Source organism: Lasiosphaeria miniovina (genome assembly GCF_030549165.1).
Source record: "Lasiosphaeria miniovina strain SMH2392-1A chromosome Unknown B0T26scaffold_6, whole genome shotgun sequence".
Classification (NCBI taxonomy): Eukaryota; Fungi; Ascomycota; class Sordariomycetes; order Sordariales; family Lasiosphaeriaceae; genus Lasiosphaeria; species Lasiosphaeria miniovina.
In genome coordinates this window covers 649,819-673,349 of record NW_026848225.1, presented here as the reverse complement: position 1 = coordinate 673,349, position 23,531 = coordinate 649,819, and the positions used below count along the sequence as shown (strand labels likewise).

The 23,531-nt window shown below is 58.2% G+C and overlaps 8 protein-coding genes and 1 non-coding gene across 9 annotated transcripts; 6 read left to right on the top strand and 3 right to left on the bottom strand.

The window, feature by feature from the left end:
• Positions 1 to 325: 325 nt before the first annotated feature.
• On the bottom strand, positions 326 to 1,523 carry B0T26DRAFT_652448 (3-ketodihydrosphingosine reductase tsc-10; the record flags this gene model as incomplete). The annotated part of the gene is made up of 3 exons (XM_060438369.1): positions 326 to 1,129; positions 1,239 to 1,370; positions 1,479 to 1,523. 3 exons carry the CDS (start codon positions 1,521 to 1,523, stop codon positions 326 to 328), a joined length of 981 nt encoding a protein of 326 aa, XP_060292458.1.
• Positions 1,524 to 2,225: 702 nt separating this feature from the next.
• Positions 2,226 to 4,976, top strand: B0T26DRAFT_720596 (Sas10 C-terminal domain-containing protein). Its single transcript, XM_060442497.1, has 3 exons — positions 2,226 to 2,889; positions 2,965 to 3,930; positions 3,987 to 4,976. The coding sequence occupies exons 1-3, from the start codon at positions 2,428 to 2,430 to the stop codon at positions 4,482 to 4,484; spliced, it is 1,926 nt and encodes a 641-aa protein (XP_060292457.1). The 5' UTR covers positions 2,226 to 2,427; the 3' UTR covers positions 4,485 to 4,976.
• Positions 4,977 to 5,685: 709 nt separating this feature from the next.
• On the top strand, positions 5,686 to 7,418 carry B0T26DRAFT_720592 (PQ loop repeat-domain-containing protein). Its single transcript, XM_060442496.1, has one exon. It carries the CDS (start codon positions 6,076 to 6,078, stop codon positions 7,003 to 7,005), a length of 930 nt encoding a protein of 309 aa, XP_060292456.1. The 5' UTR covers positions 5,686 to 6,075; the 3' UTR covers positions 7,006 to 7,418.
• B0T26DRAFT_720588 (enoyl-CoA hydratase/isomerase) lies at positions 7,419 to 8,980 on the top strand. Its single transcript, XM_060442495.1, has 2 exons — positions 7,419 to 8,044; positions 8,244 to 8,980. Exons 1-2 carry the CDS (start codon positions 7,851 to 7,853, stop codon positions 8,890 to 8,892), a joined length of 843 nt encoding a protein of 280 aa, XP_060292455.1. The 5' UTR covers positions 7,419 to 7,850; the 3' UTR covers positions 8,893 to 8,980.
• Positions 8,981 to 9,173: 193 nt separating this feature from the next.
• B0T26DRAFT_652984 (uncharacterized protein) lies at positions 9,174 to 11,810 on the bottom strand (the record flags this gene model as incomplete). Its single annotated transcript, XM_060438413.1, has 2 exons — positions 9,174 to 9,555; positions 9,664 to 11,810. 2 exons carry the CDS (start codon positions 11,808 to 11,810, stop codon positions 9,174 to 9,176), a joined length of 2,529 nt encoding a protein of 842 aa, XP_060292454.1.
• A 983-nt stretch (positions 11,811 to 12,793) lies between these two features.
• Positions 12,794 to 14,121, top strand: B0T26DRAFT_653697 (NUDIX hydrolase domain-like protein; the record flags this gene model as incomplete). The annotated part of the gene is made up of 2 exons (XM_060438479.1): positions 12,794 to 13,349; positions 13,436 to 14,121. 2 exons carry the CDS (start codon positions 12,794 to 12,796, stop codon positions 14,119 to 14,121), a joined length of 1,242 nt encoding a protein of 413 aa, XP_060292453.1.
• Positions 14,122 to 17,118: 2,997 nt separating this feature from the next.
• B0T26DRAFT_874297 (uncharacterized protein) lies at positions 17,119 to 20,635 on the top strand (the record flags this gene model as incomplete). Its single annotated transcript, XM_060448034.1, has 2 exons — positions 17,119 to 18,594; positions 19,338 to 20,635. The coding sequence occupies exons 1-2, from the start codon at positions 17,148 to 17,150 to the stop codon at positions 20,633 to 20,635; spliced, it is 2,745 nt and encodes a 914-aa protein (XP_060292452.1). The 5' UTR covers positions 17,119 to 17,147.
• Positions 20,636 to 21,267: 632 nt separating this feature from the next.
• On the top strand, positions 21,268 to 21,355 carry B0T26DRAFT_t215. Its single transcript has one exon. It is a non-coding gene; the product is annotated as a tRNA-Asp (tRNA).
• Positions 21,356 to 21,569: 214 nt separating this feature from the next.
• Positions 21,570 to 23,318, bottom strand: B0T26DRAFT_720578 (uncharacterized protein). Its single transcript, XM_060442494.1, has one exon. The coding sequence runs from the start codon at positions 22,925 to 22,927 to the stop codon at positions 21,731 to 21,733; it is 1,197 nt and encodes a 398-aa protein (XP_060292451.1). The 5' UTR covers positions 22,928 to 23,318; the 3' UTR covers positions 21,570 to 21,730.
• Between the last annotated feature and the right edge of the window lie 213 nt (positions 23,319 to 23,531).

The window sequence follows — 23,531 nt, the reverse complement described above, 5'->3', positions numbered from 1 at the left end:
AAATGAAACAGGCCTGGAAAGGCCCTCGCTAGCCAACCACAAAAGGGAGACGAGCCGTCCTTGTGAATTTAATATTTTTGCTCTTCTCCTTCTCATAGTTACCGCCTCCCCTTTGACCCTTTGGTGAGCCATTAAGAGGGAGGCTAGTCCATCATTCGTCCATAATTTTTTTTTGGTACAGGGAGGTGTGAAGCTGTTGCTTGGCCTTCCACATTCTTCACTTTGTAACTCGGCCGTATTTGTACAATCTACTTTACACGATGATTTTCTCCCTGAGTGTACGGCAGGAGTCTCACGCTGCTGGCTCGAGTCTTACGCTGCTGGCTCAGGGCTTCTTGGCGTGCGCGCTGGGATGGCCATGCTTCTTGGCCCACCCGCGCACCTGACCGTCAAAGTCGCGGAGCACAAAGAAGTAGATGATGGGGACGAACCAGCCGATGAGGGTGTCGAGGAACCAGTTGTTGCGCGGCGAGGCGCCTATGATACCGCAGCGCATGAGGTTGCCCAGGAACGACATGGTGACGAAGTAGTGGCCGGCCTCGAGGCCGTCGATGGCGCGGCGGGCGACCGTGTCGGGCGTCTCCTGCGGCTCGGCCTTCTCGAGCTCGACGGTGATGGCAGGCTTGGTCAGGTTCTCGCGGTCGAACCCGGGGCTGGTGATGGTGGCCGGGTACACGACGTGCACGCGCACGGGGTGGTCTGGGTACAGCTGCAGCTCCATGGCGAGGGTGTCGGCGAGCCCGCGTAGCGCCCACTTGGAGGGCGAGTAAGGGCCGTAGCCGACGATGGCGAACAGGGCGAGCACCGAGGCCGTGAAGATGATGTGCTTGGGCTGGGCGTTGGGAATGGCGGCGGCGTTCTCGGGCGCCAGCCACACGCGTAGGATGGCGCGCGACATCTCGGCCGCGCCAAAGTAGTTGACGTCCATGTTGCGCCGCGCCGCGTCCATGGCCCCGTCGTCGGCCCACAGCATGGGCGTCGACATGCCCGCCACGCACCACACGATGTCGGGCGCCGCCCCGCCGTTCCACGCCATGGCCTCGGCCACCACGCGCTCGGCAAAGTCCTTCTCCGAGACGTCGGCCGAGATGTAGAGGAACCGCTGCGTCTGCGAGGATTTTGCGGCCGCCTGTGGGGAAGAAGAAGAAAAGGGGAGCGGTTAGTTAGGTAGGCCATATATAAGCATGCCCTGTTTAGGGGTTCCTAAACTGGTGGACGCGGGCAAGGTCTCTCCATACCTTGACCTCGACGAGAGCCTCCTCTAGGCGGCCAACGTTGCGCGACACAATGATGACGTTGGCGCCCTTGGCCGCTAGCTGCACGGCGGCACTGCGACCCATTCCCTCCGAGGCGCCAGTGACGAGGACCGTCTTGAAGAGAAAAAAGTCAGCTACTAGTAGCCATTGAGCCCCGCAGAGTTGCTTTGCTGCTTATGCTGGGGAAAACCACGACAAACAATGAGACACAAATGAACATACCCGGCCCTCGACGGGCATGTGGTTCTTTTTGCCAAACAGTCCCATGGCGGCGGCGATGACTATGGCGACAGTCAGGGTTGCTGCAACTACGGCCGATAAGGTCCAAGAGACGTTTTGGAGGCTCTGGCTCTGGTTCTGGCTCTGGAATAGTAAATGGCCCATCGAGAATACGGAATAGCTGCGGCAGACTCGGGGCCACAGGGTATTTAATATGTCCTCCGAGTAATTGCTAGTTTTCCCTAGGTAGTTTTAATATCCCATAGGTGCTGCGTATCAGCAGCCACCGACATGGGTTAGGTAGTTACTGAGCGCGATGAATTTGCCCAGTCTGACATTCATCACCCCTACCAATTATAAAGTAACTGCCCGCAATGGATGTCAACCCATCCGTGGAATGGTGGGTCCGTTGGCTCGGACTCGATGCCCTGCGCTGCTCCTTCCGCCCCTTTTGTATGCCAAAGAAGGAATACAGTTAGGCGCTCAGTCATAATAGCTAGGGATATTGACGAGAATATGGATAATGCGGATGCAATGGCAAATCACAATTCCAAGATTCAGTCTCAACTGGAAGAGGATTATTGCACGACTTCCATCCACGGATATTCCGTATAGCCCGGTACAGAAATACAACTGTAATTTGGCTAACGCACTGACCTAAGAGCTTAATATAGTGGGGACAGTAGTGGTTAGTGGGGTTCACCTGCCGTCTCTTAGGAACGGCCAGGCATGGCAGGCAAATGGGCGCCGAAAAAAATTCTCCCACAATCGCGAGTCCGATCATACAATTGCGAACCACTCAACGACGAAACAACGAGAAGCTAAATAAATTCCTTGGGAATACGACCCCATGAAATAGCATAGCGACGACAAGTGTGATCCAATTCTAAACTTGGGATCCTATCCTCAGAACACCCATACGATCGAAAGGAAGGCACTCCCTCCTGCAAATATGGCCAAGAAGCGCAAGGCGCCGAGGAACTCGGAGCCCGCGGGGCCCCGCGAGGTCGACCCCAACGATGCCCGGCTAGCGGTCAAGACGTACCGCGACGTGGCCGACTCGGAGGACGAGTACTTTGCAAAAGAGGAGGACCGCATCGACTTCGAGGATGAGCCGCGGTCGAAGCGGCTGCGCAGGCAGGAGAAGGAGGACGCCTTCCTCGAAGCTTCGGACGAGGAGATCTTCGCCAACGACAACGACAACAGCGACGAGGAAGAGCAGACAGAAGCCGCAGCTCCTACAATGAAGCAAAAAAAGTGCGGGGAGAAGGCAGCCGCTAAGAAGGACGACCTGTCCGACGACGATGAAGAGCAGGGCCAGCGCGGCGACCAAGAAGGCGACGACGGCTGGTGGGGCACTTCGCGCAAAGAGTACTACGATGCCGATGTCATTGAGACCGAGGCGGATGCCTTGGTAAGCTCGTTGCTGTTCTGACGGCCTTTGTCGGCAATCTGGCGATAGCCCCGCGTTCACTAACACGCACTGCAGGAAGAAGAGGCAGAGGCCCGGAGGCTCCAGGTCAAGAAGCTGGCCAAGATGAACGAGGCCGATTTCGCGTTTGACGAGGGCGAGTGGTTGGCTTCTACAACCAAGGGCGAAGCTGCAGCGGACGGCGCTGACGAGGACGTCGTGGTCGAGGTCCTCAACGACGCCGAGATCACGAGCGAGATGACTCCCGACGAGAGGTACAAGCTGTTGCAGGCGCGGTATCCCGAGTTCGACTACCTGGTGGACGAGTTCAGGGATCTGAAGTCCATGCTAGCTACCCTGCAGAAAGAAGCACTCGGCAAGCCGGCCAAGTCGATCGAGGTGGTGAAGTCTTGGGTACTCGCGTGCTATTTCGCCGCCCTGACCAGCTACTTCGCCATCCTGACGTCCCCGGCGAGGGACAGTGTCGATGGCCAGACGAAAACGCTCAGCCCCGCAGAGCTGCGGGATCACGAGGTCATGGAGACGCTGATGAGCTGTCGCGAGGCGTGGGTGAGGGTCGAGAAGCTCAAGCCGGCCAAGACTGCGGCTGTGTCGAGCATCGGCATGCTCTCGCCGCCGGAGGAAGAGGATCTGAGCATGTCTGATGGGTCGATAAAGCCAAAGAATAAAAAGGAGAAACTATCCAAGGGCGACATCAAGGCCAGTAAGAAGGCGGCTGACAAGGCCAAGAAGGCCAGGGCTGTCGAGCAGTCCCTGGCAGATATGTCTGCCCTGCTCAAGGGTACCATGACGGCAGCGGCCCGCGCAGAGGCTTTGTCTGTGCCGGTGGAAGACGGAGAGGATGACAACCGCTCCGACTTTGGCGAAGAGGAAACCATTGACGCCCGGACAGCCGCCGACAAGGTACAGCGCAAGAAGAGCCTGCGGTTCTACACTTCGCAGATCGTCCAGAAGGCTAGCCGTCGCGCTGGAGCAGGCCGTGACGCTGGTGGTGACATGGATATTCCGTACAGGGAGCGACTTGTAAGTGGACAATCCCCTTTTTACACCTCAAGAAGCCCAGCTAACTCTAGAACCAGCGTGACCGACAAGCACGCCTCAACGTCGAGGCGGAGCGTCGCGGCAAGAAGGATGGCAGGCCCGGCACGGAGCTGGGCGGCGACGGCGACCACAGCGGCGACGACAACGAGGGCACGGTGGCGCGGGAGGTGCGCGACGGTGAGGACGCGTACTACGACATGGTGGCGCACGCGGCGCAGCGGAAGCGGACGGACAAGACGGCGCGGCACGAGGCGCTGGCCAAGGCCAAGAAGGACGAGCGCATCGTGGAGTCGGCTGAGATAGGGCCCGACGGCAAGCGGCAGATCACGTACCAGATCCAGAAGAACAAGGGCCTCATGCCCACGCGCCGCAAGGAGGTGCGCAACCCGCGCGTCAAGAAGCGCATGATGTACGAGGACAAGAAGAAGAAGCTCCGCAGCGTCAAGGCCACGTACAAGGGCGGCGAGGGCCGCGGCGGGTACCAGGGAGAGCTGTCGGGTATCAAGACCAACCTGGTCAAGAGCACCAAGCTGTGAAGTGTGGGGGAGTGTAGACATAGATGTTGCCCTTTTGGGTGTGCTGCTGGCAATTGAGACTTGGAGACATGAAGTTGAGATGTTGTCTGACCGAGTTGAGTTGAGTGTTGACTGAGCTGAGTGAGTTCAGTCGAGTTGCTGAGTTGCCAAGACTCTTCAGAACACCAGCGCCCTGTGGTTGCCACTTGATTCCTTAGAGTGCAGTTTGAAGCTCGATCCTCATGTTTGACATCCATAACTGAAGCCCGTTGCTAACATGGGCGATTACACTGAAGCTGAAGCCGAGATTTTTGTTTCCGTTTCACGGTTTATTGACCTATATTGCTGCTTGGGAACCTTCCAGTCTCCAGATCCTCTGCCTTGGGTATAATTTCTCTGTTATTACTCTGTACACCTTTGAGTATATTCATTGCGTTTCTTGAGTGCAATTAAGGGTTCTTATTCATCACTTCCTGCCCCTTTGTTGTTTTATTTATTGATTTTGCTGCTCACATGTAAAAAGAAAATTTCTCTCTGCGGCTCAATAAAACCCCATCCGTTTCCCCGCAGCCCAGTGGCGTCATCAGCACCACCACCACACCACACCACACCACAACCACACGCCCAGGATCCCCCGGATTTGGCCCTTCCCCCCTCCACGCACTAAAACGGTTGGTCGGGTTAGGGACCTGCAGGCCCCAGCGCAAAACCACGCAAGGATGAACAAAGGAAGGGCTAGGCTCGGCTTTGGGACAAATGGGACAGAGCCTGAAACTTTTCCTCTTCTTTCGCTTTTTCCTTTTTTTGGGTTCTGCCCTTTCCGGCGTCGCATCTTTCTTGAGAACAACACCCCGGACTGTTTTCTTTTGAATAAGAGAAGCACAAAAAAGAAATAGGGGGTTAGTTTGCTCCGGATATTTGGGGGCGGCAAGGTGAAACTTTTTCGCTCCTTTTTTTTTATCGCTGGGAATTTACCCCACGCCGGGAGCTCGGAAAGAGACAGAGAGAGAGATTCTTCCAGCTTTGCTTTGTTTCTCGGGTTAACGCTCCAGCGTATTACGGCCAGCAGGAGATCGCTTGTCTCTCTTTCACTTCATTCCAGGCCCCCCCCCCCCCACTCACTCACTCACCCATCGCCATATCAGCGGACCTGGCCTTCTATTGCCTACCTCCAGGGGACCTCACTTTGTCTACCTTGCGGATTACTTTATATACATCACATACCATACCTACCTTGCCCAAGGTAAATCGCGGGCGCCTCTTCTCATGGCGCCTCCCACCCAGGCGCTCAACCTCGATGTCGAGGCCATCTCGGGCATCTGCGGGTGCGTGATTAAATTACGCCGCCCAGCTTTCCGTCCGTTCGTCCAGCCATTCTAACTTACTGTGTACAGGTCTATATCGATCGCCTGCTGGGTCGTCGTCTTCTCGCCGCAGATTATCGAGAACGTCCGCCGCGGCAGCGCCGATGGCCTGTCCATCCAGTTCATAGTCGTCTGGCTGCTGGGCGACGTCTTCAATATATTGGTATGACGTTCTTTCATCTCTTAATCTACCCCAATACTAAGACTTGTTCTCAAAGGGCGCCGTGCTGCAAGGCGTGCTGCCCACCATGGTCATCCTGGCCTTTTACTACACAATTGCCGACTTTGTGCTGCTTGGACAGTGCTTCTACTACCGGGGCTTCACGCTGCGGGACAGCGTGTTGCCGCCGGCGACGACCAAGCCTAAGCCCAAGAGCCGCGCCGCGTCCCGGCGCCAGCAGGAGCAGCATCAGCAGGCTACCGAGCGCACCGCCCTGCTCCCGGCCGCGGCGCCCTCGTACTTCGAGGACCGCGAGCGCCGCGGCTCCGACTGGTCGCACCTGTCGCCGGCGGTCCCGCTGGTGAGCGGGGCCGACGTGGCGGTGCGGCCGCCCCCGGCGCCGCCCACGCGGCTGCAGGCTGCGGCGTCCAACATGCTGGCCATCGTCATGGTGTGCGCGGCGGGCGTGCTCGGCTGGTGGCTGAGCCGGGGCTACGGGGAGCCGCCGGCGGGGGCCGAGGGCGGCGAGAACGCGCCTCCCATGACTATGAACCTGTGGGGCCAGGTGTTTGGGTGGCTGTGCGCGGCGCTGTATCTGGGCTCGCGGCTGCCGCAGCTGCTGCTCAACTACCGGCGCAAGTCGACCGACGGCGTGTCTATGCTGTTCTTCCTGTTCGCGTGCCTGGGCAACCTCACGTACGTGCTGTCCATCGTGGTCTTTGACCCGGCGTGTGAGGTCGACGGCGAGTGCCGCCAGGGAGAAGCCGCGGCCATCTACCGCCAGTACATGCTCGTCAACCTGTCGTGGCTGGCGGGCAGCGCGGGCACGCTGCTGCTGGACCTGGGCATCTTTGTGCAGTTCTTTGTGTATGACAAGAGCGGCGAGGACGACGACGATGATGAGAGCTCGTTTGAGGGCAGCAACGACGGCACGCTAGACGAGGAGCAGAGCATCGACGGCGAGGCGTGGGACGAGAGGCCTGTGCTAGAGAGGAACATTTCGGTGTATTCGACGTGAACAGGGGCTAATCTCAGAATAGAAGGGAACATAAAAGGAACATAAAAGGGGATCTACGGAATAAAAAGGGATGGGAAATAAAAGAAAAAAATAGAATGGTTGTATGCATGTATAGGTATGAGGTATGAATGTATGACTGCTCGTGTAAAAGGAACCCATATTCTATCTCTCTCTGGTCACATTCATACCGTCATCCGAGCTTCCCGCTTTGTGCTTGAATACGCGCACCGCACCTCAAGAGGTCTTATCCACCCAGCGCGTGCTCCAAGTCGCGAATACGCAAAAACAGGGCGCCGTTTTATTTATTTGGGGCAAGTATCATGGCACTAAAAGTGGATTGCCCAACTGGGAAGACACGTGCTGTCCCGCATTTTGACAATAGATGCAACTCCGATTCCCCCAGGCTTCATTCACTTCAACTCCACACTCAAAGACCGAGGCCTCGGCTCTCCGCATTCTGTCGTCCACTCAATCAATTGATCAATCCGGTAGGTGGAGGCTGTTCCTGAAGGGTGGGGAGCATATTATCATATTACCAACCCAAAATACAACGTAAGGTAGGTTGGAAAGTACCTTGACTTGGGTTACCTCTGTTATATATATCGACCTTGGGTTGGGGTCGTAGTCCATCGCATTTCATCGCCTGCCTAGGTCTCACTCACCCACTCGGAATTATAAAGTGGTAGGTAAGGAAGGTACTTGACCTAACCCCATCTCTATCGTGACCGGAGCTTCAACGTCTAAGACAATCCACCAAACCACATTTACTCGTTTTAATTTCTCATTAAATAGGCGCTTACTACCATAGCCACACCCACGCAAAAACAACCAGTTGATAATCAACAATGGCGTCGCCGGCCTCGGTCATCGGCGTCGAGTACCGCGGCCGTGTGGCCGTGCTGACCATCGACAACGAGGCCAAGCTCAACGCGCTCAGCCAGGCGCAATACTATGATTTGGCGCAGCGCATGCGCGAGGTGACGGCGCGCGACGACGTGTACATTACGCTGCTGATCGGCAAGGGCCGGTATTTCTCTGCGTGGGTCTCTCTCTCTCTTCCTTTCTTTCTTTCTCATTCTCTCTCTGTATGTGTAAGGGGGGCATGTGTGAGTGTGAGTGTGAGTGGGTGTGAATGTGTGTGTGTATGTTGTGCAACACAGATGGATGATTTATTACACATCACCCCATTCACTCATTCACTTATTTACATGTCCCATACTAACACAGATACAAAACAGCGGCGCAGACGTATCCCTTGCACGCGACGGGCCCTCCTCTCCCTCATCAGACACGGCCCCCCTCACCCCATCCGACGCATCCCACGCCTACTGGCTGCGCAACTTCGTGGCATCAAATCTGAACACCACGCAGGCCTTCTACTCACACCCCAAGATCCTCGTCGTGGGACTCAACGGGCCCGTGATCGGGCTGTCGGCGGCGCTGGTCGGGTTCGCCGACTTCGTGTACGCCACCCCCAGCACATTCCTCCTCACGCCATTCAGTTCCCTCGGACTCGTCGCCGAGGGCGGCGCGTCGCGCGGGCTAGTGCAGCGGCTGGGCGTGGCGCGGGCGAGCGAGGCGCTAATCATGAGCAAACGGCTCGACGTGTCCGAGCTGCTTGCGGCCGGGTTCGTGAATAAAGTGTTTGATCCTTCCGAGGGAGACTTCAAGACGGCCGTGCTGCGCGAGATCGACGAGCGGCTCGGCGACCATCTTGTCGGCGATAGTCTACTGGGCATCAAGGCGCTGATGCGGCGCCCCGAGCGCGCCGTGCTGGACGCGCAGAACGTTGCCGAGGTGTTTGCCGGGCTCGACCGCTTCGTGGCGGGCGTGCCGCAGGAGGAGTTCCTCAAGATCGCCACGGGCAAGAAGCGCCACAAGCTTTAGCGTGTCATTCTGCTATTGCGTGCGTGCGTGTGTGTGTGTGTGTGTATAGGCATCCATCTAATGCAAAGTAAATATTTATATGCAGTGCGATGCATTACGGGGAGCGCAGCGGGTTTGACTTTTAACTTCTTGACTTTATGCCTCATAAACGAATCCCAATAATAACAAGTCGTGGTTGAATCTATTGCGGGCTTGCTTGCTTAATCAGACTCCAATAGGGAATGCCTTGGTCATCATACATCCATCATCCATCATCAATCTGCCCCCCCAGCCCAACGACGTCACGCCAGCAAGCCAAAGAGCAGACTCGTCCGCTTCCAGTAGTCCTGCGACGCCTTGGCTAGCCGCTCCCGGGCGGCCACCACCTCGGCGCCGCCCGCCAGGCCCGTCCCTTGCATGACCGTGCTCTCGAGGTCCTTGAACTCATTGCCCCCGCCGGTCGAGGCCGAGGCCGATGCTGATGGCGACGACCCCAGGAAAAGCCCGAGATAGCAGAGGTCGAACAGCCACTGCACGAACAAGTCTTGTCGCCGAGCGAGGAGCGCTGCGTTACCATCGCCGGTGCCCACGGCGTTCCCTTGTTCGGGGGACGGCTCTTGCGAGGGTTTAGCACGGCCCTCGCCCCCGCCCTCATCTTTGGCTGCCTCGATGTCATGTTCACCCCTCCCACCGGACTGCATTTCCTCCTTGGATTCCTCCTTCTGCTTGTCCGCCGCCTCCTCTTCTGCCTCGACAATAGTAGCAGGCGACATGGGCGCGGCCGCGGCCGACTTGGCAGCGTCGAGCCAGCGCGCCGCCAGCTGCGTGCGGACGTGGCGCTTCAGGGCGGCGACGGCGGCGGGGCTCCACAGGTCGCCGCCGGCGTCGCCCATGGCCATGGAGAGGTTCCGCAGGAAGCGGAACGCACCCGGCGACGGAGAGGTGGGGAGGAGCAGCGACTCCGCCTCCGACGACGCGCCGCCCTCCCAGAGGCTCTTACCGGCCACCGTCGTGCGCGCAAGCGCCGCCGTCGCGAAGTCGTCCACCGGGCCCGCCGCCACCGCCGCCGCCACCGCCTCGTGCAGGTACGGCACGGCGGCGAGCCCGAACGCCCTAGCCGTGCCGAGGTCCAGCTCGGGCAGCCTCGCACGGATGTCGCGCAGCACGCGGAGGAGGTAGACGGCGATGGGGCCGCGGTTGGGCCCGCCGCGGTGCTTGCTCCACAGGGCCGCCAACTGGTCGTCGAGGGCGGCGAGGGCCCTGGCGAGCGAGGCATCGAGGTGGTCGTGCAACGTCTGCGGGTCGTCGCGGGCGAGCAGCTGCTGGCGCTGCTCGATGGTGTCCTCGTCCTCGATCTCGTCCACGTCGTTGTCCCAGCGGTGGCGGCGGAGCTGGTCGACTACTTGGCCGACGTCGTCGATGACGTGGAACCAGGACCGGTAGCAGTTGAGGGCGCGCGACACGGCGTCGTTCCGACCGTAGAGCCGCGCGATGACGTCCTGCGTAAACTGGGCGGCGCCGTGCGAGAGGTCCGTGTCGACCGAGCCGTCGTCCCACAGTCCCTGGTGCCGGTCGGTGGCGCCCTCGCGCCACGAGTCGAGCGCCGCCGACACCTCGGACCCGACGAGGCGGAGCTTGGACACCTTGGCCTCGAGGACCTGCAGCAGGTGCGCGTTGACGGCGTCCCGGATCCGGTTGAGCATGAGGGACGGGTCGAAGCCCCTCGCCTTGCCGCCCTCTGCGACCCACAGCTTGAGCACGCTGGTGCGCAGGTCGACGATGGCCTTGAACTCAGACATGCCATCCAGCGTCTTTTCGAGCCCGCCGAGCAGCACGTTGCTCCCTTCGCCGGCCCACTTGATCAGCGTCTCCTTGGCCTGCCTGCCGTCGAGGTCGTCGTGGCGGATGAATGGCGTGAAGAACTGGATCTCGTCGCCGCACCACCGCTTGTACACGTCGAGGCGCAGGCCCTCGATGGTCTGCAGCGACTCGTCGTCCAAGAGCGCAGTCTTCTTCAGGGCGATCAGAGCGTCGGTAAGCTTGTGGGGCACGAGAAACTGGACATCTTGGAGAGTCGCTGTGTAGAGGCCAAGGGATCTGAGAACTTCTCGGGGGTTCCTGGCGGCTCCCGCGGCGCCACCACGCTCTTCGGAGTCCGTCTCAAAGGCCAGCGCTATCGCCTGACTTCTGACATGCAGAAAGTGCCTCAGGACGTCCCGCGCGCCGCAGCTGTTTGCTAGGCTGTACGCGCTCAGAGCCTTGAGGAGGCCACCCTGCTTCGTCTTCTTCTCGCTGGCGCTCCGCAGCACGCCGTCGACGCTCCGCAGCAGCCTCGCATGGAGGTTCTCCAAAGTCTTCCGGGCCGAATCGATACCATAACCGTCCTTTGTCGCCGCCGCGGTGTCCCCAAAGCTCTTGACGAGCAGACGGCCCAGGACCCAGAGCTTGGCGGCGAGGACCAGCCTGTCCCCCTTTGATACCTGGGCATTGTTGTTGGTTCCATGATCCTTCAATTTCGTGCCATGCACCGCTGGGGTACTCCTCAGCACCCTGGCCAGGGTCAACAGGCAGGCGTCGAGCAGCCTGACCCTCGCGACGGCGCCGAGGCTGGTACCCGAGTCGAGGTGCAGGTCCTCGCGCTCGCCGACGAAGCGGGCGAGGCCGGCGACCTTAGCGTTGACGACAGCGCGGCCACAGCAGCCGCCCATGCGGCCCAGGGTGGCCTGGACCGTGTCCATGTCGTCGCGCATGCGCACGATGGTGTCGGCGGTGCCGAGCAGCTCGCGGTAGGAGCCGCCGACCTGGGTGCGCAGGCGGGCGGCCTTGTCGTCGATCTGGGCGTGCAGCGCCTTGTGGATGGCGCGGATCTGCGGCAGCGTGTGGCTGCCCGAGAAGATCTGCGCCGCGGACGTCAGCGCCGCGAGGTCAGGCGTTGCCATGGTCGTTCTGAGGTTCGGCTGGCCGGCAAGAAGGAGAGTGAAGGGATGGTTGACAGGTCAAAGTCGAGGTAGTAAAGGTAAGAAAGGTAGCTAAATCGGTCAATTAAGTCTAAAATCGAATGCGACTGCTCTAGGCATTGGACGTTATCTCCAGAGCCCCATTGGCAGCGTTTGCCGCACAGTTTGCCGTTAGTCGAGCTTTGTTGCTGCTTCGGGAGGTACTTACACTTGCTCGTGAACACCTGCAACTCCAAGATGCGGCGTCGGCCAATTTCCGTCCACTTCCGTCCACAGTGTCGCAGCTATAGTGTGGTGCAGATAATCAACCCTAACCCTGGCTTATAGCCGAGAAGGCAGCTCAGATGGCGAAATTTAGACACTGCCATCCCAACATGGCTTTTGATGTCTTTGACCGAGACCAACTGTCGCCATGCCCCGGGATTCCATGTGTTAAGGATTCATTTCCGGCCGCCGATATCGTTGACGTTTAAGAGATTGCATGGTACGTCAGGTACTACATCTTAATTCATAGATATCTCGTTGCTCCAATTTGCCGGGATGTATTGTTCCGCACATACGGAATACACACCCCGATACCCGCCCATTTTCGAGTTTCGACAAAGGTTCCGCGGATTGATTTACAAGCGCCATTACTCAGCACGCTCCGCTGGCGCTGCTTGCTGCAGTACCTACGTTAGTAGTAGTATTAGAGGTCAATGGAACTCGAGGTCTACTTCGTCAAAGACGGGAGCAGCTGCCGCTATCGCATGCCCCGCCCACGCCTATAAGAGCTACCGACCCGGCAATGATGCGATTCTGTCATCTAGCTCTTTGTTGCCGGCGTAGCTCAGCTTTGCACTCGCGGATCTCGACACGTCCACCCAGTGCACCAACAAACAGTAAAGTCGGCCTTGTCTCCTTCTGCCGTTTCACATCCACGCGCTCCCAGGCGACGCCTCCCAAATCCAAGCGCAGGCGCCGCCATGCCGACCCCCCTTCTCCCCGTCCTGGTCGACGAGGATTCGATGCTGTCCCAGAAGTTTGGCCGCGAGACAGCAAACTACTTCTCGGGCAGCCCGCTCAACCGGCTGTCCTTCCTGCGCACCGACCATGACTTCCTGCGCGCCGCCTTTGCGCACCCGTCGGCCGCCGTGCTGCTGATGAACAGCCTCTCGCCCCTGGTACAGCCGGACGCGTCCCAGCTGGCCATTGCGACCGCCGACGACGTCCTGCACCTGACCGGCCCAGACCCCTTTGGCAAGAAGGAGGACGAGCTGATCGGCGACTTCAACTCAGAAGACACGCAGACCGTCGTCCTCTTTCTCGGTATCGACGAGAAGGGCGAGCTGCCGTCGCACAACGACGTACAAGACACGTTCGCGTACAAGAACTTCAGGGGCACCCCGTACTTTGCCATCGACGTCACCCCGCGCGGCACCCTGGCCGACGCCGCCAACGCCCTGATCACCGCCGTGCTGGAGAAGGGCTTCTCCTTCCACGACGCATCCCCGAGGGCTATGGGGCTGGAGGCCGGCCAAGGTGAGCCGCTCGTCTGACGCCCCCTTTTATATATCTAAACTCCAAAGTCCGTCGCTAATGCTTGTTGCAACCAACCCCCTCCCTAGCGGCAACGTATGGACAGGCTCGTGCCCTACTCGACTGGAACGCGCGGAACCCGTTCTGCGCCCAGTGCGGCCAGCGCACGCTCTCCGTCAACGCCGGCACCAAACGAGTGTGTCCGCCGACGGACAAGGCGACCGGCGCCGCCGTGGACCGCCTGCCGTGCGCGACGCGGGGCACTGTGTCCAACCTCAGCTTCCCGCGGACCGACCCCACCGTCATCATGGCCATCATCAGCGCTGACGGCTCCAAGGTGCTGCTGGGGCGGCAGCGCCGCTGGCCAAAGTTCTGGTATTCTACTCTAGCCGGCTTCCAGGAGCCGGGCGAGTCGATTGAGGAGGCGGTCCGACGCGAGGTGTGGGAGGAGAGCGGCGTGCGCGTCGGTCGTGTCGTGTTACACTCGTCACAGCCGTGGCCGTTCCCCGCGAGCCTGATGATCGGCGCCGTCGGCCAGGCGCTATCGGGCGACGGCGAGACCATCTTCCTCGGCCACGACGCCGAGCTCGAGGACGCCAGGTGGGTCCCGCTCGAGGAAGCCAGGGAGGCCCTCGCCAAGGGCGTCAGCAACCTCGGAGAGCCCGCCCCCGAGGGCTATGCCAAGGGCAAGCTGCGCCTGCCGCCACCGCTGGCGATCGCGAACCGATTGATAACGTCAGTCGTGGAGGGCTGGTGGGTCCCGCCCAAGATATAGTGACAGTCAGGTGGGCAGCAGGTAGGAAGTTAGGTAGGGGGTAGCAGGTAGGTTTGGGTGTGGCTGGCCGTTTTGGTGTACTTACAGTGAAAGCAGAGCATGCGTGGTGTGATAGACTCGATAGAGCTTGGTAATTATTTTTACTCATTTATTTTCTTGAAAACCCGAAGCGGGGGGTGTAGATAGATGACAGGTGGAAGGATGCTAATTTGGATGTTCACAAAGCTGCCCAACGTGAAACTGCGCACGTGTCACCCCGAGACAGACACGATACTCTATGGGAGAGGAGGTGATGGGTCGAGCCAAACCCGGACTCGGAAACAACACGTGAACTACGTGTTTTGAGCATGGCACAATTATACGGGCGCTTCCAGACCAAGCACCGGGTGAGACTCTACTATGAAATCTCTAGATGCTTGTTAGCGGGTCTTTGTAGTAGTACCTATTCACGTCAGTCGAGTCAACCTTGTCCAGTCAACGAACATGTCCTAGATATCCAACCACACAACAAGGACAATTACACACCCGAGCCCGCAATAGTATGGAGCCTGCAGCCATGGTCATATCTAGGACTGCAGACCTGGAAGCCAGTGGTCACAAGAGACGGTCCCTTTCATTTCGACTCATAGCCACCGTTTTGATGTACTCTACACAGCCTCTATATAATCCGCTCGAGCGCGAGGGGCCAGAGGGCTAGACCAGTTTCACCGAGACCAGAGGAGCAGAGTCTGCCTTCAACAGCAGCCGCCGGCTCGGTCATCCATACTCGCCTCATGGGGAATTGTCCGACATGCTCCGGTTTAGCAATGTTTCTTGGCAAAGCGTTCGTTTGATTTGCTTTGGGCAAATTGTGATTGGCATACCAAGTTTGAGTACAGGCCAAGTCATGTTGTAGCGCTCCTACAGAGTCTATAAAAGAGTAAATATATCGCTCGTTCTCTTTGACTAGCAGCACGTAGACTTTCGAACTAAAGACCAGCTGCTCGAGAGCCCGCAGGCCCAGGGCCCTGTTGCGGCGCAGACGTTTACCTAGGGTCCCTACTCAAAAAGTTAACCTAACCCCCTGAATTGCTCCAGGGCGGCGACCCTTTAATTTACTATACTATCCGCGCGGCTAGGACTGCGAACTGCGGGATTTTCGCGCTGATATTAATAGGGCTGTGGCATACAAAGTCAGGCCCCGTACATGGACGGGTGGGATGGGTCGGTCAGGAGGAAAGGCTCTGACTCATCCATCCTCCTTCCCGGCACATGGAATGGGGCGGCGCTTGGTGTCCCACGGGGATGAAGAAGCGCTGCCTCCCCTGCTCTGTCTGTCTGTCTGTCTGTCTAGCTAGGGTAAGATAGTGAGGCAGCCAAGGTTAGACGCGCCAACATGGTCCCGTGGCAAGCGCCTTGAGCTGGATGTATGCGGCTGGGACTGGGACTGGGACTGGAACCAGTGCTGGGGTGACAACCTTGGTCCCCGATGAAAGTGGTTAATCGACCGGGAAGGATTGAGCCGGGGACAAAACCAGTCTTTTTCTTGAAATAAAACCCATCTCTCGACCATCTCTCGGCCTTCTATGCGCTTTTTTTTAGGAAAGAAACGGTGACAGGCTATACAGTATTGTGCTGGCTTTGTGCATTTCGCTCTCCATCGCGGAGGGCTTCCCTGTCTCGGTGCGGTGCTGTGACCGACTGCTGTCTCCGCAAGTGTACGGTTGCCCTGACTGACTTATTGAGAAGGCTGGCGAGGGATATGAAATGCACGAGATAAAGCCTTCCAGGTGAAATAAGGATGGGCCAGCGCGGCAGGCACGGTCGAGACCCAGCCTGTGTTGGTTCAACCCTTCAAGTTGGCTTCCAGTCACTGCCCGGTGGTACCACTAGTGCTAGACAGAGTTAATAATAAGCGCTTTTCACGTGGCTGCTCGCCCACTCATTTCACCTAGGTAGGTAAAAAGAAGGGGTGGGCAGCCAAGTTGCAGCTAGAACAATGGAACCTAAGAGCTGTGTGCAGTTGGAGTGAGGGTACTGTGTCGGCTGCGTCTAGCGGCACAGTGCGGAAGCGACCCAGCCAATGGGGGTTTAGGACTTACAAGAATGCGGGCAGCGATAATCGCAACTGCCGTTTTGAGTCTTCTTCCCATTGTTAGGTTAGAACCCAACAGTGCCTCCTTCATTGCCCGCCCAATTGCGTTTAGCTCTTTTTAACGCCAACCCTCTCTCTCTCTCTCTTTCTCTTTAGTGTAGGTTAGGCCAAACAGCCCGACTCTAGATGCTAAGAACAACGGCATGGAACCCCTTACCAGGCATACGGTGCCTCCTACGCACTCCTCTATTTGAGACAAAGATAAGACATGATGGAATAGCAAGTGGCATTTCGCTCGTTGGTTCCCGACCCACTCACACTTTCACTAAGGATGATAGCATTTTCGCGCCCGTGAGTGAAGCCCGAGGGTTCGTTCCCCGGCCTTCCCCCCGCCGTCTCGACCAAAGCCGGCTAGAATCCCATGGTTGGCAATTTTGTCTTCTCTTTTCAGAATGCCCGGACGCTACCTAGGCGAGCAGCCCTGGTGACAAGGTCCCGGCCGAGTTCCATTGGCTCAGGCACCGGTTGGTATTTTCGGGCGCTTGTCACACGGTCCTCGACCAGACTGTCGGGTCCCAGGGGTATGAGGCAGCCAATCCAGACACGCTATCGCCCGGTAGCATGCAGGTGCCACATTCTAAAGTCTTCACGTGTCGTGGCGCTGTACACGCTGGTCAGGGTCATACTTGGGATTGTCGAATACACTTCATGTTTCTCTAGATGGCATTGTGGGCGCCTGTAGATGGGTGCAAATCAGATATAAAGAGACAATGGTCGACAGGAAAATCTTGGCTGATCGTCTTGCAGCTCGCAGCTCGCAGCTCGCAGTTCACACATCGGCAAGATTGACAGACATCACAAACCCCATAATTCGGTTTCATCAACAGTCCTAACCCTCTCCAATTCTCAACCTTCTCAACCCTCTCACACCTCACCCCCTCTCGACACTCCAATGTGCGACGAACCGCCTTGGGCCCGTCCCGGGTTTGGTGTCTTCTACCTCCGGCCCTTGAACGACCGAGCCCAGGCAGCCATCGAGAACCCTAAGAACACGGTCCATGTCCGGCTCTCGAGAACCAACGAACGAGTCCTCTCGGTTGGCCATGTCCGCTCAACCAGGGGCGAGCACAGGACTACTCTCATCACAATCGGCCGCGACGCCGATATTGTAGTCGATGGATGCAGCATCGCCAAGATCCAGTGCTCGTTCGAGATTGATATCGAAAAGGGGCTTGTTGTCTTTTATGACAGATCGCACCTTCAGACCAGCAATATCCTCGGCCCCTGTGCCACACCCTTCCAATCGGGTAGCCCTCGCAACACTCCCCTGCTTGCTGGAACCGACACCATCATAGGCATGGGCGGTCCCCAGTCCACGCATGTCATGTTTGAACTTGTGTGGTATGACGACCGTTATAGAACCGTCGTGTCCCACCTGTACGATCTGCACATGAAGGACGAACAGCGGCTCTCCCGCATGCCAACCATCAACGACGCCGCCGACAAAACCCTGCTGTCCAAGAGAGAGGTCGAGTTCCTTGAGAACGAATCGGTATCCAAGGAGCAGCGACGACTCGAGAACCGTAAGTGGCATCTCATCTGGCGCCACCAGGCATCTTTTCCGGCCAACCAATTCAAGGCCGAAGTGAAAGCGGAGCTCGACAACCCCGAAATAAGACAAGAGGCAAACCGGTCCTGCCTCGACTTGGAGGTGGTTGCTGCAGATTACGTCAGACGATCCTGGATCAAAGAAGGCATCTGGGACTACTGCCGGGACGAATCAAAGGTCTGGAGATGGAGACACGAAGAAATTCCCGACCTCGGACTGGCCAAGGCAACGGAAACAATTCCCTTCACACTGTTCACCTTCAGGTGGCTCTCCGAGGAGGACCTGGTAGCGAACTCGGCCGTTCTCAGGATCATAATTCACCAGTGGGCAGAGCAAGACGGGGCATTCCTTGCCACCCCATTCTACAGATTCATGTACAAGGTGGTCACTGAGATTGACCACGGACAACTCAGGGAGGCCCGCCAAATAAGACGCACTTACGAAGATGTCAAGGCCGCCTGGGAACGGAGAGGAATATGGAGCCCAGATTGGGGGCCGGTTCCTGGCCTCGCCTGGACGCATGAACAGCCCCTTGACGAGTACCTCGCCCACGAGATGGCCAAGTATGACTCTGATGAAATGGACCGCAGTGCTGGGTCCCACCGCATTAGCGCACACCGGGCTTCATCACCTCGACGACCCTTTGTGTGGGGCGTGGTCACGCCAAGCGATGATGGAAAGGCAATGTCTCTGTTCGTGCCTGGAGATGATCCTGTCTCGCCAGCCCCGGACTCCAAGCGCAACCTCCTTTCTCCTGATAGGCTCAAAGACCGATCCGTCCAGAAGTTCGGTTCGTCATTGACACCTGGAGTGTTTGGCGGGCCCCCGTTCCCTGCTCTATCAACGGGCTCATCTAGTGTGGCATATGGATTTGGTTCGTGTAAGCCTGGCTCTGCTGGCAAGCTCAAAGCAGCAGCGTCTCCCAGAGTTTCACGCTCTGTGACTCCAAACGTGGACGTGACAATGCGTGACGTCCCATCCCAAGAACCACCACACTTTGCCAGGAATGTTTTGGGGCCCATTGCCCCTCCAAAGAAAACACAAGAGGAAATGTCGATATCGGCGCTTGATTTCTCGTTCCTTAGAGGTTCTGACTGGACCGAGCAAGAATCGAAAACGATGAACACGCCAATAACGCCACAGCCCGGTCAGTCTTTCGACGCGCCCCTTCTTTTTGGGACGACATCACCCACTTCAACGCAAGTTGCGTCCGTGTTTGCGCCGAAGCCAGGCGAGTTGCCACCACCGCCAGCGTTCATTTCGGGTGCCTCGGTCGTCGATTCACCTCAGATGTATGGTACTGCCAAGTTTTCCAGGTTCGATGATATCCAGCCGTTGTCTATCCCCTCTAGGGCACCTGTCTCACCCGCGTTTTTTCCAGCAGAGCCAAACAAGCCTTCGGGTGGAATCCTCTCCCCTCCCCCAAAAACGCTCTCGGCATCATAACCCGGGCCCCGAGGCCTAGGGTGCCACAAAGGCGGGAGACCAGGAAAGATAGCCAACCCTCAGCCAGCGCAGAAACAGCAATGACAGTCCTGAGCCAGATCCACCAGGCAAAGGTTTCGAAGCCAGCGGCCGGAGGAGCCGCTCCGGGTCCCAGAAAGAGTAGGTTTCTGGGGCGCATCATCAAGGTGCCGGCACCAGCGAGCGAGCAGGACCCCGAGCAAGTTGCCACGACGCCAGAGAACAGAAAGACGCAAGAGTTTGAGCCCAAAGCGTTCGTGCCCCTCCTCGACATGTCGGCAGAGGGGCGTGTCTATTGCGCTGCTGTCGCTTCTGCTACCTGGGCCAAGGTCGCCCTGGTCGCCGATAGGATCAGCGCTGCCGACAAAAGTGCTGCCGCGATTCTGCGGATCTTGATGGAACAGCCGATGGAAGTTGACTGCCACTATCCTATCTCTACTGATGAAGCCCAGCAGATCCTCAGCGCCGGGCGACGTCTCGCTTCGAAACTAGTAAAGCTGATGAGCGAGCCGGTGCGGATCAGCGTGACGCGCCGTATGGCGCCCATCGAGGCGGCCTACCTGGAGGCGTCTCTGGATGCCATGCGGAAAAAGCGAGTCGCTACTCGGTCTCAGGCTGCTATTCTCCGAGCCCAGGCGGTGACAGTAAACAATGTCGTCGTCGGTGTCGCGCCTCCCGACTGCTTCGACCAGCAGGCGGCCGCCGCCACCAATCTCTGTAAGCGAGCGACTGTCCGGTGTGTCGAAGAAAGAGTCAAGAAGAACGTCGAAGCCATCTTGCGCATGGCTACGTCCTTTATCTGCACTCACGATCCGCAGTTTGCTGGGCTTCTAGCCGAGACCACCTCTAAGACAGCCACAACCAACGACAGCGCCCGCACTCTGCAGCTTCAGGCCTCGGACCTATGGCTCGGCCAGATCCAAGCTGCGCTCCAAGCCGAGGCTGCCGCCGAGGTAGACAGCACCGACATCCACACCGCCACCGACACCAACCTTGGCATCTATCCCTCGCTTTATCATCATCACCAACAAGCCCTAGCAAAAAAACCCACCCGGCGGAGCAGCAGGATCCTCATCGCCTCGCGCAAGCACACCAGGTCGGCGCCCTCTGCAGCAGCACCACCAAAAGGAGGAGCAAGAACGGGCGGCGACGGGCCGGCAGCGAAACGCCTCCGCGCGGATCTCTGCTCGCACCTCATCCCGCAAATTCTCGCCGCGACGGCAGTGCGCAGGCGCAGGGACAGGGACGGGGAGGTTGCCCAGCTCGCTGCCACTGCTGCTGCTGCTGCTGAAGATGACAGGGCGAGTGCGGCGGGCGTCTGCTGCTGCCACTCGTGCAGGGCTGAGGCCGAGAAGCGCTTGCCGTGAGCGAGCTGGCTGCGCTTGCTCTGGTGTAGTGTGTGCTTTAGGTGCCAATGGGGGAGAGTGGCGGGATGGGATGTTGGTGACGGGTTTGTTTTTCTACCGTGGCTTGTGCTCTCTGCTCTCTGCTTTCTTTGGGCTTTTAATTTCTGCTTCGGGTTATGCTCCCTAGGTTCTTTTCTATCGTCTGCTTTTCCGTTTCCTGCATTCTAACCTTTGGCTTCTAGCTCCAGTTTTGGTTTTCTAGTTTTCGTTCTGCTTCTAGCATTACTTTCCAGTTTCTGTTCTAGTCTTTCTCCAGCTTCTGTTCTGGTTTCTAGGCTCTGTGCTGTCTTTGCTTTTCAGTTTGCTTTTGGCTTTGGCTTCTGTGTTGGCTTCTGGAATTTCTTTTCCAACTCTTATCTCGTAATACTCTGGTTTATGGCTTTACTTGGCTTTTGGTTTCTGCTCTGGGTTCTCGTTCTCATTTCGGGGGTTGGCTTCTATTCTAGCTTCTATTCTAGCTTCTGTTCTGGCTTTTGGTTCTGGGTTCTGTTCTGGCATGTTTTCAGTATCCATTATCAATATACTATAAGAGATACAATATCACATCATCACTGCATCAAACCCTAACACTACACAAGTGTCAACACTTGCAATCTTCCGTAGTATAGTGGTCAGTATATGAGCTTGTCAACTTCACAGAAGACTCCGCTCGGGACCCGGGTTCAATTCCCGGCGGGAGAGATTCCTTTTTTGGCCGGATTTCAGTTTTGTATAGTACATATAATTCAATCCTCCAGCAAGTTTTAGTCGTCAACTAGGACAAGATAGGGAAAGCCTGAAAGTGTCGCTCAACTTTCTCTCTAAATGCTTGTTTTTCACCTACCACTATAAGTCTAGAGAATTAGAACTATTAACGAGCAAGCTCAATATATCCATCCACTTGTTCATAGCATAATTAATAAAAAAAGAGGAAACTCTATTGATTTTCATAATTACCTATCTAGTTAGTACGGCGCAACAGAAAGGAGCTGGAGGCTACGCCAGACCAGACTAGACCAGACCAGATTAGACCAGACCAGACTGGACCAGACCAGACCGTCTCATCCATCTCCCCCATCAAAGCACTAGCCTGCCCGGCTCGTTCTCTAGCACAAGCTTTAGCCGCTCGAGGAAGACCTGGGCCCGCTTCTGCTCCACCCGCGGCACCTGCAGGCTAAACAAGTTGGGGCCCGTGGACAAGATCGCGGCCTCCTTCGCCGTCGCCGCGGTGCCGCGACCCGAGGCAAGCCCCGCCCGGCCAGACAGTAGGTCGATGATGTCCATCTCCTTGCGCTTCCTGGGCGCCGCCGCCAGGGGCCGCGTCTGCGAAAGCGCGGACACGAGCGGCGTGTACGAGCCCCGCGACGACGCCGCCTTCTTCGGCCCGCTGCTGCCGAGTCCGAGCACCTGGTCGAAGAGCTCGTCTGCCGAGGGCGCAGGTGGGGCCGCGCCGGCGGGTAGCGGCAGGTCGTCGTTGGCCACGTCGGCGGCGCGCTCGATGAAGGTCGTCAGCGGGAGGAAGACGCCCAGCGTGTGGTGGACCTTCTTCTGCACGCTCGTCACGGCCTCGAGGGACACGGGGAGCGCCACGAGCGAGGGCGGCGGCGGTGGTGATGCTTTCTCAGCGGCGGCGGGGGCTGCTGGCGCGGCCTTCTTGGCTGGTGCGGGGGCCACCTTGATGTTGCTGAGGTCGAGGTGGGACGCAGCGTTGAAGCGCGCCGACACGGCGGCGGGCGTCGCTGCGTCAATCTTACCTAGGTAGGCGAGCACGTCGCCCTTGAGCAGCCGGCCGTTGGGTCCCGTCGGCGTGATGTCGCGGGCGGCCGACTCGTCCAGGCCGTTCTTCTTGAGCAGGTGGGCCACGGAGGGGTAGAGCGGGTAGGTCTGCTTCGGAGCCCGCGTATTGGAGGGCGCCGACGCGGGCGGTGTAGATGAGGGGGAGGGCGAGGGGGAGGATGCCGGAGGGTCTGGTTTCGCTGCGGCTGCTGGCAGGGATTGCTGCTGGCGCGAGCTCTCGTCGGGGGGGAGCTCGAGGGTGCTGATGTCGTCGCCCTCCTCGGCAATGACGGCGATGCGGGCGCCGACCTGGACGCCCTTGCTGCTGTCGCCCCGCATGATCTTCATCAGGATGCCGTCCTCCTGGGCCTCAACATCCATCGTGGCCTTGTCCGTCTCGATCTCGAGCAGCACGTCGCCAGCGGCGAACCGGTCGCCCTCCTTGACCTGCCATTTCGCAATGTTGCCTTCGGTCATGGTCGGCGACAGCGCCGGCATAGTGAGGTTCTGCGCGGCGAGAGCGGCGGCCGAGGTCCTGAAGCCTGCGGTATGGGCGGTCCGTGTCAGCAAGTGCAGTGCGATGGTCAATCCCTCATACCATAATCATGAGGACGCGGCTTTTTCTGGTCTTGTTTGGGACGGGACGGGACTGACTCCTGGCGGCGGCATCGGGGTGCGACAGCCTCTGGCGAGCAACCCTCGCGGAAACGCGGCAAGCTGCCGCTGCAAGGGATGCCATGGTGGCGTGTGGTCGTGATGCGGTCGGAACCCAATTGAAGGGTTGGTCGGAGCCTATAGGTGAGGTTGGGTAGGGCAGCGGGCTATCGCGGGCGGCGGTCACGGTGGACCTTTTTCTGCCTCTCCGAAATGATCGGAGCTTGCTTACTGGAGAATCGTTTGGGGAGCCAAAAAAAAAAAAAGCTCGGGCCCCTCTTCAGTTCCTACTGTACAGGGATCTCTAGTAGGGGCTCCTGAAAAAGGGCCCGTCCGAATGGTTCATTCCTCAACCATCCCTGTCCCTCGGCCCGCAGTGACCTGCCAAGACGCCAAAAACGCTCTCTTTTTTTTTTTTCTTCCACACTAAGTAAAGCTCCAAAAGTTC

Excerpts from the sequence above, each read along its gene's own strand:
- B0T26DRAFT_720596 (XM_060442497.1), top strand. The coding sequence starts at position 2,428 with ATGGCCAAGAAGCGCAAGGCGCCGAGGAACTCGGAGCCCGCGGGGCCC. Across the intron at positions 2,890-2,964 it reads AGACCGAGGCGGATGCCTTG|GAAGAAGAGGCAGAGGCCCG; the intron begins GTAAGCTCGTTG and ends CACGCACTGCAG. Across the intron at positions 3,931-3,986 it reads TTCCGTACAGGGAGCGACTT|CGTGACCGACAAGCACGCCT; the intron begins GTAAGTGGACAA and ends CTCTAGAACCAG.
- B0T26DRAFT_720588 (XM_060442495.1), top strand. The coding sequence starts at position 7,851 with ATGGCGTCGCCGGCCTCGGTCATCGGCGTCGAGTACCGCGGCCGTGTG. Across the intron at positions 8,045-8,243 it reads AAGGGCCGGTATTTCTCTGC|CGGCGCAGACGTATCCCTTG; the intron begins GTGGGTCTCTCT and ends GATACAAAACAG.
- B0T26DRAFT_720578 (XM_060442494.1), bottom strand. The coding sequence starts at position 22,927 with ATGCCGGCGCTGTCGCCGACCATGACCGAAGGCAACATTGCGAAATGG.
- B0T26DRAFT_720592 (XM_060442496.1), top strand. The coding sequence starts at position 6,076 with ATGGTCATCCTGGCCTTTTACTACACAATTGCCGACTTTGTGCTGCTT.